General features: G+C 47.2%; 1 protein-coding gene and 1 non-coding gene across 2 annotated transcripts; one reads left to right on the forward strand and one right to left on the reverse strand.

Annotated features, from left to right (window-relative positions):
- Window positions 1-6: 6 nt before the first annotated feature.
- LOC128722469 (2-acylglycerol O-acyltransferase 2-A-like) lies at window positions 7-2,634 on the reverse strand. The gene is made up of 5 exons (XM_053816133.1): window positions 2,503-2,634; window positions 2,331-2,428; window positions 2,115-2,246; window positions 827-1,368; window positions 7-749 (listed from the first exon to the last, which is right to left on the reverse strand). Exons 1-5 carry the CDS (start codon window positions 2,632-2,634, stop codon window positions 592-594), a joined length of 1,062 nt encoding a protein of 353 aa, XP_053672108.1. The 3' UTR covers window positions 7-591.
- A 1,242-nt stretch (window positions 2,635-3,876) lies between these two features.
- On the forward strand, window positions 3,877-3,975 carry Trnay-gua (transfer RNA tyrosine (anticodon GUA)). Its single transcript has 2 exons — window positions 3,877-3,913; window positions 3,940-3,975. It is a non-coding gene; the product is annotated as a tRNA-Tyr (tRNA).
- The last annotated feature ends 10,461 nt before the right edge of the window (window positions 3,976-14,436 follow it).

The raw sequence follows: 14,436 nt of genomic DNA on the forward strand, positions 1-14,436 counted from the left end.
GGATCGTTTATTTGAAAGTAGTTATTTGTTGTTGTTCTTGTCCGATAATCACTGTTGCTTTAACCACGTGTTTCAAATACTTCGATTCAGTAACAATTAACATATATAATGGAGGGAAAAAATAGGAAGTGGATATGTGTGCACTGTTCGTCCTTCTTACCAAGCAAAATAATGCTCTAAAGGCAGACCAACGCTCCCGTAGAAAAACAAAACACCCAATGAAACAAAAACCCCAAAAAAGGATACAGCTATACTATTAACATTAAATGCTAACCCGTCTGCCTTAGGTGCTAGTATTTGACCACTCCGTCGAAATGAACAATTATGATGGGTGGCGGTTGGGTCTTAGGATATGGGACCAGGGTATTTTTTGTCGTTGTTTTCTCCTATTCACGCAGTCTCAGTCCTCAAATGTCGATGGCAACGAAATGCTCGTTGATGGGGGATGATCGCACACTACAAATTCTACGAGCCAGCATAAGACGTTTGTAGCAGTGGAGAGGTTTGTGCGTGTGTTTCTCCGGCACCATAGCCATACACACAGCCTGTCGTGTACGCAGATGGTGGTCGCGTTTGCCACGCGACTTTGGTTTACTCTAGCACAAGTTTCACAGTTTTGTGATCGGCTATGAAGCGCGGTTTGTTGGTTTCGAACAAATCGTCCAAAGCCCGGCAGAATCGCTCGTGCACCTCATCGACCTGTTCGTTGGTAGGGTTGTCCACCTGGGGCACCTCTACCGGAGCACCAACTGCAGGAAGAAGAGCAAATAAGGGTTGTTTTAGTACAAAGCGTTCCAACGCGCTAATCCAAATCTCACCCACTTACCGACGGTGTTGAGGGGCTTCCGCCGTGGGATCAATCCGTAGCTGTACTGGAAGAAACCACGGCCAACGAATGCAGCCGGTGCGATTCCGGTCGTGTTTTTGACGAACTCCTGGAACCGGCGCAGCTTCGAACCGGGTGGGTTTGGTGGCTGATCGAATAGGTCCACCTCACCGAACGTCATGACCGGTACGAGTGGCGTGCCGGCTTTGAGGGCTAGCTTGCAGAAGCCTTTTCGTTTGCGCAGAACCAGCGTGTAGTTGTTCGGTCGGCAGTGCAAGGATTCGGCCGCTCCACCGACGACGATCACGACGGCGTTCGAAGTGAACCCATCCTCGTTGAGCGGGTGGTCTGACTTGTTTGATGCCTTTAGTAGGCTCAGAATGCTGTTCTGGTTGGCCGACACGAGTCCCCAGCTCAGCAGGATCTCTCTGAAGAACGGGATCATGAAGTGGAAGTTGAGGGTCACGGGTCGCGAACGAATTTTGGGGAAGTTTTTGTGGAAACCGGTCGCATTGGTGGCGAAATTGATGAACGCTCCCAGTCTGCAAAATGGATTAGAATGAAGAAATTACTGTGAGATTACGCATGACCAGAGAGCATTGCTGATGCGGCGGCGGTTTTTTTTGATTATAATAACATGCTTGTTGCAGATAATATTTTACTAAGAGACAAAAATCCTCATAATGATATTTTTATGTAATTATGTCTTATGTGCTGCTACCGTGCAACTGATAAATTAGTGAGATTTACGATTAAACCCCAATCTGGTTTAAGCAAACGTGAGATTAATCAACGTAAGATTAAATCATTTCAAACTTGTCGAAGGTAGCTTTATGAGAAAAAAATATCACACTCGTCATAAGCCTTTTCGTGCTCCGGATTATCGTACTGGTAACAAGCCGATCGATAAAATCTCTTACCCACCCCCTGTTTACTGATACGATTTGTCCAATTACGCTCGCAATCAAATCTCGCGGCCAAAATCGTAGGGCCCGGGTTGTAAACAAAATTGTAAGTTTAACACTTTGGACCCATTGGCAACCGAACGAACCGCCGTGGTAGAGATTTCCAGGCAGTTCAGTAAGCCGGCTTCACAATGACTCCGGCCGTATCTTATCAGCCTTCGATTGGCGATTGCTCGCCTTGGGCACCGAGCGAGAGAGAGCTCTAGAATTTGGTAATTATTTTCGGCGCAATAACAAGATTTTTCGGCCGCCGATTGAAGAAGTCACGAGCAAACCGAGTGCTGTGTCCTGTCCAGAACCTTGCCTGCCAGCTATCTACTCACCCCAACACGCCGTGGGGAAATGCTGCAAAGATGTAGTTCCGGTTGGGATCAAGATCAACCGTTTTGTGCAGCTTCGCCGGAAAGTAGCTCTGGTAGAGCCGCCACCAAAACAGATCGCGGAACCATTTTACTCTGCGGAAGAAGAATAGAACAATTGCCGGTGGGTGATCACAAGCATGAAGAAAGCGGAATCGATGAATAAGGAGCAATACTCACCCTTGGCCACGACCTCCGTTGAGTGTGACTTTGCGATCGGTGTAGATGAAATACCCGTAAATGACACACAGGGTTTTGATGAACAAATTGCCGTAGATCTGCATGGAACGAAAGAGGAAACAAAACGCTAATATATTCAAGTACCTTGATCGAGCAGTCCAGCAATACTCACCAGCAGGAGAAAATAGGATATTAGCATGCCCAGTTCACCGAAAAGGATCAACCACATCCACAAGGCGGTGGATAAAGTCTCGAGTCTCCTTCTCAAAGGCACGTTCAAAGGTGCCCATTCGATTTTCCCCATTTTGAATCGCTGCTGATTTGGGTCCTGTGGAGCACACACAAGCAATACCATGTGGTTATCTTGCTGGTAAACACGACGACATTCGATGGATGCTGGAACTCAGGGATACTAAAGTTCACTCAACTTACGATCTCGTTCCACACTAATACATGAAAACAAACAGGAAAAGGCCAACAAACAACAGCCAGCCGAGTAAAAAAGCGTTCACCGGCAGGACACACACGACACAAGGGTTCAGGACGAATGGTAAACTACGACTGCGGCGACATGTGCTCCAATGAGCAGACAGAAGCCGGCGTACTACGCCAGGATCAGTAGTACAATGACACTTCCCGGTACCGAGGAACCGAGTACTTTTTTTCGTAATGCTCAACCGAAGACTCAACGACAACTAAACCCGATGGGTTCGGGATGGGAAGAATCGGTCCTACGTATACTATCGAAACCTGGCCCCTGCCATGGCGTTATCGGTCCCAACACCAACGAACGGTGGCACCACGGTCCCACCAACTGCTTCAGCTGACGCATTTCGTACCAAAATTGATAGCGGCAGGTAACCGGCGATAAGAAGACGCACTCTCTCCCCTTTGCACGAGAATGCAGTTGAAAATGGGCAACCGGTCGCATGAAAGGACCCCCGCTGCACTGCATGATACCAATAATCGACGACGCGCAGATAGCGCGTGTGCTACCGGCTTTTGTTTGGATAAGGTGAAGCAGCAGTTTGTGGGAACACTTTTGAATTATTTAAACAGTGCAGCCCATCGCAACAACGCCAGCTGAAACAACAGAACCCGCTTTGGTGTGACAATCTGTGGTTCTGCGATAATACGAAGCGAATTCGATAAGGCTTCAATAAGCACACAACAATCGCATAATTGCATTGTGTAAGAGTGTTGTGTGAGGCGGGAGTGAGTCGAAGTCGGAAAGATGCTGAGTCAGCAGCAACATTCCGTTACGCTTCGACGCTTCGAGAGCTTGCTTATCGACGGTCTCGCAGATTCTCTCATCCAATGCTCGAATACCGAAACACCATTCTTCGATCACATGACGAATCGATCTATAAATGGGGATGTATACAGAGGAAACTGTTTGCATTTATGTTGCACCACTCATCAAAAGTTGCCCCCCACACGTGTTTTTTTGCTTCCGATGCTAAAATAATGCCAAATGTAAATTTGTTTGAACAGCCGGTGGTGCCAAACCGATGCGCTTTGTTTACAGACGACGTTTGTCGTATCACCTTCGATAGCTCAGTTGGTAGAGCGGTGGACTGTAGTGAGCTTTTAAAGTATTGTTGTAGAAATCCATAGGTCGCTGGTTCAAATCCGGCTCGAAGGAGGAACAGATTTTTGGAAGTGCTTGGGAAAATATTCCTCCGATCCTTTCTTTTTTTTTACACACCGTGATCCTCGAGACGATTTTAGCATTCACTTGATTTATTTATCCCTGTTGAAGCTACGTTTAACGACAGGCTTACCTTCGTGATGGATTACAGTTCAAAATTATCCCGGCTTTGACGTCAATTTGCATTCATTTGCTCGTTCACTGCTGGCGTTTAAGCAACGCAGGTCTCCCTCACTAACGCGACCTGATTGCGCGTTCACAATATTCTTTTCACTTTCAAGAAGTCCGTAAAACAAACACTTTCACGATTTCATGCTCACTTCCCGGACGGTCACAAAATCACTGCTCGTGTACCAACTGTTCCAAACCTCACTGACGCTTAACGACGTCTCAAATCCCGACTCCTTGGGCTCGGAGGCTTCCCGAGGCCTATCATTTAGTATTCCCGCCGAGCGTTATCACGTGTATCCGTCGATCGTGGATAAACAAACCCACCGAGGTCTGGCCTTCGTGTGCGTACTACAAGGCGGCCTGAAACACGCCTGCCAGTTAATCAACGTCTGTTTACCCTATATTTTGCTGCCCTTTCAACCCTGCCTCGAAAGACGTCTGTGCTGTGTCGATGTGTGCGGCATAAAATTGTCGCCAGAACAATCCTCTCCCACTTCGCTGTCGTCACCGCGGTTTTCCGCGCAGAACGTCACCTAACGCATGCGCGCACGTTGTCGGCAGCGCGTCGAGAATCTTAACAGCACACTTGGCGCATGGCCGGCAAGTGTGTGTTTTTTTGTGTGTTTATGGCGGATTGATTAGTCTCCCCGTCACGATCCCCGTCTCTTGCCGCTTATCGCGGAGACACTCTTTTTCCTAAGCTTCACTGATAACGACGTACGCGCCGGTTGCCTGACAGCACGGATTGGTTTCAGAATTTCTCCAACTCCCACGGGAGCCTTATCTACTTTCGGGTCGATGATACAATTAGGGACGGTTGCTTATCACACTCACTGGTGGCGTGCTACTGGCCACACGCGGTAAACCTGCCTGTAGGGGTGGGGAAATTCGCGCACTTTCTCGCGAACCATTCACTTGCACATCCGGTGAAGGACTGACGCGAACGAACAGAACCGAAGGGAAAAAAGCAGCGGCTTTGTGGATGAGTCAAAAGAGCTCTAGATAAGGGCTCAAACAAAAGGCCCGTTGCCGTTCTGGACGTGCGCTAAATCATACGCTTTCTTGTGATCACCATCGGCGGGGTGACTAAACATATGACATCTAAACGAAATTCCGATACGGGCGATCATTGGCTTTTCCTGTGATGCCCGTAATTGCGCACAACCACGCGGGCACACACACGAACGTGCGAGCGTGCGAGAAGATGAGGGATTGGGAAAATCGCGAGGAAAATTACTCCCTCAAACGAGGTAAACGTGATGGCCCTCACTCACCGAAGATCGTTCCTTTCGTGCTGCGCATTTTCTTTTAATGAGTGGCATGATTTGCGTGCGTTTTTGCTTTCGTAAATTTGTCACGCGAAAACACGGTAACAGTAAAGTTCACAGTGTGTAATAAAAAAATGCAAAAAAAAACTACAAAAAAATCTATTATTTTTAAATGAAATTAAGTTGCTGTATATATTCTTCAGGGTGCAATTAGAAGGGAATTTTTTTTTTTAAATATTTATTTTTTTTAATTCACATCATACATCGCTGTTGCTATATACCTTGTGGTTATTTTAAAACGCACCGGCAAAAAGTGTATTTGTGGCATGCGCAATGCTGATCGCCGGCTTTCGTGATTTGTTTTGATGCCACCATTCGCGGCTGTGATGATCGTGATGATCCTCGACCTTCTCGCCATCGCTAGCCCCCAACGCTTATTAACGGACGCATCCGCGCGCACACGCGTTTGCTGATTGAGAACCGCTGCCTCACGAAAAAGCCGATCCTATTTACATGGAGCAATTCAGCTAATGATGATGTCGAGCAGTGATTAATATTTTGTTTAACATCTATTAGTGCATGCTACTGACATTCAGCTTGTTTCTTTAATTTAATAACTCAGACTCTCGTCTTATTGCGTTCGTAGTAGTTTTCGAGCGGCGTTTTCCCTCTTTTAAGCCTACTTTGGTTCACAATCTGGGTATGCAGTTGACATTCCCACCCGGGGGTCGGCTGATGGAAAACGTGTTGTGATAGCAATAACAATTTGCTTTTATTTTTACTCGTGGCCCCCGTCGGAAGGTTAATTTCCGCTTCGTCTTCTAACCCCCAAAGGTGCGCGTTGCTAACGCGCGAAAAGGTTAACGCCAACCCTTCGACGTGATCGGATCCGCATCATCGTCGATTGGCGGCACAGGAACGTGGAACTAATTAACCCGACCCTCCACACCACGAGAACGGACGGTACGGTGCCGGATGCTGTAATTAAATGTACCCCCCACACTTTCCAGTGGCTTTAATGAAAGCAGCACTCCACCGAATCCGGTTTACAAGGGTGCAAATAAGGCTTGCAGCGAGAGGAACGCAGCACAAAAACCCTCAAGGGAACGGTGACATATCGTTTGTGCGTCAGGCGTGATATTTAGTGACAAATCATGCGACATTAGCCGAGTGGCGTTCTTCCCACGTACCTTTCTGGCTGATCGACTGTTCAAATGCTGCTGAATGCCCAAAAAGGTGCGAATACGGATCTCCTACGTGGCAAGGCATGTGCCACCGTGTCAGCATTGTTCTGAAGCCGGTCGAAAGCTCACTACCAGGCACTACCAAGGTATGCTGGCGGCTAATGGTGATAAATGACTAGAGATATTAATTTCATAATACCGCCCAATCATCGGTGAAACGTGTGGCAGAACGGCAGAAAACATGGGATGGTTTTATGGACTGTTTACTGTTGGATTTAGCGGAGTATTCGGTGCATGGCATTATCAAGGCATGGAGTGGAGGATTTCTGATCATTTCTTGCGTATAATAGCAACACGCTTTGTTTGCCAAACGTTCGTTGAAGCTCTCCCACTAGCGCTTCTGCGGAAGACCCCACGAGAGTTCGACGTGAAATTTGAATAATCAAATTCGTTTCCCGCGGCTTCACATTGGCTAGCCAAACATGATTACTGTGCGGGGCAGCCAAACCACGGCATCAGAGGAGGCGCACCGATAGCCCTGAGAAACGAATCTCTAATGGGTCGTGCAAATTTTGTGGCTTCCTCAACCACTCAGGCAGTGCGCTTCCTGGAGGGTTTGGACTTTTGAATACGCACCCGGACGCAGTAACGCGGCGCTTTCGGCGTAAAATACCACACGCTGCTGCAACCTTCGACCTCTCATTGATGTTCGAGCCTATAGACGCAGTAGGCCTTTATCCTCCGCGTTAGATATACGTATACCACATGGAAGTCAAGTATGACACATGGATTGGAGAGAATGGCACCGCTTGCTATGATGCTTCTAAGACCATATTCGGGCTGTGGCGGATTATTTTAGTCCGTTCTGATCTGATCGAGATCCGGTAAATGTTGAGTTGCTGATTCAATTTATAGAACTGCTTCGAAGATAAATAGTATAAAAGCCTTTGCATAAGCAGCCGCGAACTCTGCTATTACAGGCAGTAAATTTAGGATTTAAATTTACACAAACCTATAGCTATTATTAGGCATTATGACAACTTTTCAATCTTAGCCAAACCCAGTACATAGCTCAACGTTCATCTTTTACTCACATCCCCTCTACAACATTCCCGGCTATGTTTCGATCGCTTCTCGAGGCGTCCATCTCGAGCACGATCGCTTCTCCGAAATCTTCAACAAACGGACGCCTGATTAGACTACGTCCGGATCGTGAAGGATCTCATTCCGGATTCTGTTGAAATCTATTTCAGTTGAGAATTTGGGGAATACCCGGCTGGTAGAGAATGTCCGTCGTGTCGAACAATACGACACCTTGTGTGATCTCTCTCCATTCAGCTAGACAAGTCAGCTCAGCGAACAGATGTTTCAAAGAGGACTTCACACATCCGTTCGTTTCCTCTCCATGCGTCATGTCGCCACTTGCGTATCACCTCGACGACGTTTCGTATGATGCAACTTGTTTAATTAATCAATCCGTACCGTGCCCTGAACCTGGCCGAGCTAACATTCGGCTCGTTCTGGTGCGACCACATGGTACACACGAGGCGGGTAAAGTTCCGTATCGGAGTTGTGTGATCATCTTTGCGAGGTGTACCTAGACTCCTGTACGTCTTGTCCGTCTCTCGTTGATTGATCGACCGACTGATCTATGACGTGGGCCACAGCCTCCACACGGATGTGGCGTCCCAGCAGGACGGGATCAAATCACGTCTCCTAATCGACGATGAATGAGGTCAAGTTGAAGGGGTCATTATAGAATGGGAATCGGTGCCAAAGTCAGTCGTGCAGAATGGGGGTTTATATTTGGAACCTTACCTTGGGGGAGATAAGGAAGACTCGATCAATTGTTTAGATCAGTGTATCGCATATCTGTTGCCTGGATTTTTCGTGATAGATGAGTGTAATTTAACAATGAAGATCATTCTATATATAGTCTCTAGATCATTTTATTCCTGACTCGTAGGCGGAACATGTGTTTGCTCATGAGCATTATTTCACATAAACGTCATAGGAAATATTTTAATGACAATGTTACCCAGCATAATAGTTTGAGCAAGCAGTTCCTCATTGGCATTCGAATTCGTTATGCAAACTGTAAACATTAGCTTTGTGCTGGCGTTGTTGCATGATGGCCTTCACCTTAAGCATAGCACAATAGGACGAAGCGCAATTGTCATTCGATAGCGTTCTTCTTGAGATTGGATCACTACACTATCTGCAGCAGATTGCCCAAAGAACCTTTTCAATATGCTCCAAGTATCACCCTAGCATGGCTGGCGGAATTAATCAACGTCGTTTCAAGGTTCCAGATTTCTAAGGGATCATCAGCGCAATATGCTGTCTAGTATATTAGGGGAACAAAGCGCAAAAAGTAAAGCTGAGAGCTCGTTTGAGCAGCCGTCATAATTAATCCATTAAGATGGAAGCAAGATGAGTGAAGCGACTGTGATGGCTCTGGAGCACCAGTCCAGGATGACTTCAGGTTCTGTGAAAATGTCAGCTGCTCTCTCGCAAATATCCCCAACAAATTGAATCGGTAGACAGGCTCGAATAGGGCGACATACAAATGCTACGATCGCCATTGGCGTTGGCGTTTGGCCCATTCGCCAAGATGGGTACGCGGTTGCGCAGATTTGACGGCAAAATGTCGTAACATTGCGCAGTTCTAAGCCAATCACTCGGCTGCGCTGTGGTAAAGCCAGTAGGCCATGCCCGCCACAACAGCGTGGTAACATTTAATTTAACTTCATTCTTCAAATTCGAACGCGCTATCACGTGGTTTTCCCTCTCCCCCGAAGTGACACTTCGGTTGCAGCGTTTTAATGCGTTTTTTCCCTTTTTTTTATCCTATTTTGTTTCTCTCCACCACACGAAGCACGTCTTCGCTGATGGTGGATGAATTTATTAATTCTCCTACCTCACGTCGGTGGCCTGATGCGGCGTGCTGATGAGGATGATGACAATGCTCCCCCATTCAGCCTAGGAGACAGGAACCACCGGTCGGTTGCACACAATTTACTAGGTGACCCATTGACATTTGGCGTCTTCCACGACCCCTATCTGCACATGGCTCAACAATCTGTCATATTCAATTGTCGACGAAATTTTGTGCGTCGTTCCGCGAGAGCGTTCGACGCCGCGGTTGAAGAAACTTGGGTGATAGATTTTCGGCACAGAGGGAAACGATTTGTTTTCCCGCACTTTTTTTTTGCTTCTCTTCTCTCTTTATCTCCAAAGTTTACCCAACAAAACCCGGAGGGGGGCTGGCTCGGTGCGAACGACTCAGCAAACTTGCCTCTGGGGAGGGAACCAACGAAAGCAAACCGCCCGAAAATATATAACCTCCAAATCGGTGGTGTCGCTTACGTGTTTAGACGCCAAACATTTAGGTAATCAAACAGTACACATGCCACTGGACCCTCGGTTCGGTCAGGTTTGGGCCGTTGATTGGTGGCCGAATCGATTGCATTCGTAAATTCTCACCGAATCGCCACCAAGTGGTGTCCTTGTCGCAAGAAATTACTCATTAGGACAGGTCGGACTGCATTCTTGTCGCTGCTAATGCCCCCGTTGACCTCCGTTGACCGTGCTGGCGTCGTAAACGGGTTGCTGCTCATCTCAGCGGGCTCGAATGTTGAGCTGATCAATGCATCATCGATGGATCGTCGAATGATGTGCTGAATTGTCGGTTGATTTGATATCCGCCAGACAGCCCTGATCCTTGACGGAAAAGGTTTCCCAACACACCCAACTCGTGTGAGCCCGAAAGAAGACGTTCTAAGCGGTTGTTTGAAATGTCTTTATCAGAAGTTACACCTTCCTGATAGGCTGACTGATCATTTGTAATGGATCTAATGAGCATGATCGCTCCTCCGGAAATTTTGGGCGAACCAAATGACCATTAAGATAAGCTCAGGCCGGAAAACGCCCGTAACGTAGGCCAGGGCGTATAACAAATAGCTCCCCATCAGACGGAACGAGCTGCTGTTTGAGATAAAAACGCTAATTAAGCTTTATTTTCCATCAACGCGGCAACCAGCGTCCCGCATTTGCGGCAAATCGTGAGCTTCATTTGGCGGGTTTATAATCCACCACCACCACCGTGTTTATTGTGATAGATTTACGAGCTGGCGTGGTTCGTTGACAGCTAATGATAGTACATTTGGGGCGCATTCTGTCGACCATAACTCACTCCCCGTAGTCAACCTCCGGCTTCATTTGGTTCCGTTTTGATCAATCACTTGGCACGGTGCCTGAGGGGCTCAATCGATGCGATCGATGAGATGATGGATGTGGGGCCAATTACGACGTGATCGGATTAAACGGTAGCTGCGAAAATTGACTACCGTTTTTTGTGCTCTCGGGTAAGGATGATTGTAAGATGCCCGGGCTCGAGGAAGTGTAAACGACGATGAACGACGAGGATGGAGCTGTTGATGGCATTTTTGTGCAATTAAGGCATCGTGTGATTGAGAAATCGAGTTTAAATACTAAGCCCCCACGCCAATAGGGAAATGAGGCTCATTGCTTGCTTCCTAAAACACGTTTCTTTTCTATGACACAAGAGGGCGCGGATTATGGAGATTGAATTTTAAGAAGTAAACCAACACAAGAAGCATTTTCGTTGATCTTCAAAGATGCAACCTTTGTCAAATATTTTAATATGCTAAAACAAACCGTTTCGGTCCGTTTTTCGTTTTCCTTCCTACCGACTTCAATGGCTTTATCAGGCTTTACCCTCGCTCGGTGGTGTTTGTTTTCCAAAAGGGCGTCTTCGGACGCTAAGCCGCTGGCATTTTCGATCGATCGATGCGAGATTTATTTGGAAATCCCTTTCGATGGACCGATGAAGGAGGAGCCCAACCATGGGCCAAACATCATTGACACCAATCCGACCCAGTGCCACCCTGGGTGGAAGAATTATTCGACGGACTAGCATAATAATTATACGATTCCCTTTCATTAGCAAACAACGCGTGTAGGCAACACCGATAGGGTGACCCCAGTGGAGGGATGGCCAGGTTGCTGTCATGCGGAAGAAAACCTTCGACCGCAACCAACCGGTTCCAGCGCTTATGTTGCCATTGGAGGTCTCTCTCCTTGGGTTCTTCTGCGTCGGTGGAAGATCGAAAGCTGTGCGTTTAGTTACTGAAATTTCCGCCGATGTGTTTAAGTGTACACCCTGTTTAGCGACGACTCACTTAACGTGCACCGGAGCGATCAGAAGCGAGAGCGATCAGCGAACGTTAGGGTAATCATATTTAGGGGTCCTAATTTAAGGGGTCTCATCAGCTGCTCGTGATCGGTCAAGTGCGCGAGGTGCGAGACTTGATGATACATGGTCAGTAAATATCGCCTCGGATGTTGGGTATCTCAAATAGCTAAAAAAAAAATTGGTGGCCTAATGGAGGTCGCCAGCAAATAGCGGTGTTTGTTAATAACAACACAGCCTCCATGCACGTGTGTAGATTCGACCTACCGCAGCTATTTATGTACACCACATAATTTAACCGAAAATATATTCCGCTGACGACCGTCTATGGACGATACATGGCTAAGTGACAAGCAAATAACTCAAAATAATCTGATGTTTGTATCAATTATTAGCAAAATTTTGTTGTTCGCGGTTTTTCCTGCACTCCTGCTTAGGATGGGGGATTTACAGTAATCTGTTTGGCGATTCTGAAAGGTCACACTGATTATTGAAGAACAGATGGAGTTGCCTGGTGGCAGTATTCCTTTTGTCAATAATATGATTTGCATCCTTGTTTGGAACCACTTGAACACCACAGGTTATGGAGACCAAACGAAACACCTTAAATTACAGGCGCACATTATTCCCGGCGTTGCATATCTCGGTCGGTCTCGTCCAATGCAATCTGAATTGATATCGACAAATGAACTTCAACGGAGATTTTATCTCAACCCGTCGCAATGTCTAGCGTGTAGCTTCGAGAAGGGACCCTTATAATCTGATCTATTCGTACTCGAGCAAGATTAATCGAGCTCATGACATTTTGACAGCAATTGCACCTCACAGGAGGCACCGTTCGCGTACCACACGATCAATGGCGAACGCCTTTCGTGGTCTTAAAGTCAGGGTTCCGTTTCTTAATATCTGCCCCACGTAACGACACACCATGCGCTGCGTATCGATTGGTGTGTCTCTGGTCCTTGGAAACAGCGAAAACTCAACCACAAAATGACCGAGTACGTAGAATGCAGCGCATTTCCGGTCTCCAGTGAAACAGAAGTGAGTTCGGGGTTTTTTTTTTAATGCCGCCGTTGCATTCCATCCGGTCACAAGATCGCGAAAAATGTGCAACTACTCATCGTGTCCTCCAAAAACCGGAGACGGACACACGCCGACAGCCTTTCACCTACCGTCTGCGTTGCCGTTGGCTGGCGTGTATGGGACCCCATCCGGAGGGGATAGATTAATTTTCCTCCCACCGGTTCGGCGGCAGATTCCGGCCCGATTCGGATCTGCTCTTGAACTTTAGTGCTGAAAATAATCGACCAGCACAGCGAGGAAGCTTTCCCGGGGCCGAGGAGTGCGAAGAAAAAGAAAACAAACCGCGGGAACCGCACGATGCGATCGATGCGTTTGAAGAAGATGGATGCGCCAGTGGGCACATAATGTCACCGGCACATGCACATGCGAAGGGAGGCCGGTTCTCGAGGCGATCAACCCACCAGGATGGGGGCTTTTTGTGGAATATGATTCTATCAGTGCGATCGCTGTGCGTTCGAGTGGCCATTATGGTGGTCCTGATGGCGAAAAGAGCCTTCATTTCACGCGAATTAAAATGAAATCACTGGTGGTTAGCTGGTAAGACGATCAAACCCTGGCGAAGGCCAGTTTTTTTGGCTCGTACGAGTGAGATTTTTGTTTCGTTCCCGCGGTAGCGACGTGCAGTTTTTTTTTTGAGAAGGTATATTTTTTTCTTCTTCGCGATCATCACCCCCTGCCGTGTGTTGATGGGAATCAACTCGATCGTGGTGCGTAATCGTTGCGTTCGGACGTGCTTGGAAATGCTTTTTAATTTTTGGTCACCAAGAGAGGCCGTTGTTGTGGCTTGTGAAAAGTAATCCGTCCAGCGGTTAGTTGCTTGACGCTAACGACATTGTATTGGGTTAAGTTTGGAAAAAACACACACACATGTTTTAAGGACAAACGTAGCACGCTCATGGGAGATCATTAGTGCAGTAAAAACCATCAATTATTAATTTTAGAGAGCTCCGCAGTTGACGAATGAGCGATGTAGGGATCTGTTTTAAACATTGATTAACCTTAAACTAAACAGATGTTTTAGCTAACTTTCCACAACGCAGCATTCTGCTCTAAGTGTGAGGGCTATTTCTGCCCACATTATGAGAAATCGAATTCCCTTGATGATGACTCATGAACATCAGCGCAACCGTACGATCGGATGCACTCGAAGACTAGTTGCAAATGTAATAAATATAATGCCCTCGATGCCCTCGTTTCTAGCCGTCCGATGGAGGCCAGCCTCCGATCGGTCCCCCCGGGTGGCATTGCGCATCCAGAGGAGATCCAGCGTGTGTGTGTGTGTGTGGGAAGACTCCATAAGGCCCGGAAGGTGATGCATTGGTGATGCTTATCGAACGTTTCGAGGCGCCCATAAGTTTTCCTTAAGTTAATAATGTGTTAATTGAACGTGAACGCATGCTTCGACGGAACGGATGGGTTGAAAGCATATGTCCGTTAGAATTGGGGCTTGGAACCCCGTCGTCGACATGGTGAGAACTGGTTCCGAAGGTTCTCCGGATGGCTAGCATCTGCCACCGTGATTTGACAAGGCGAT

The sequence above is a fragment of the Anopheles nili genome, chromosome 3, assembly GCF_943737925.1.
Source record: "Anopheles nili chromosome 3, idAnoNiliSN_F5_01, whole genome shotgun sequence".
In the NCBI taxonomy this organism is placed as follows: Eukaryota; Metazoa; Arthropoda; class Insecta; order Diptera; family Culicidae; genus Anopheles; species Anopheles nili.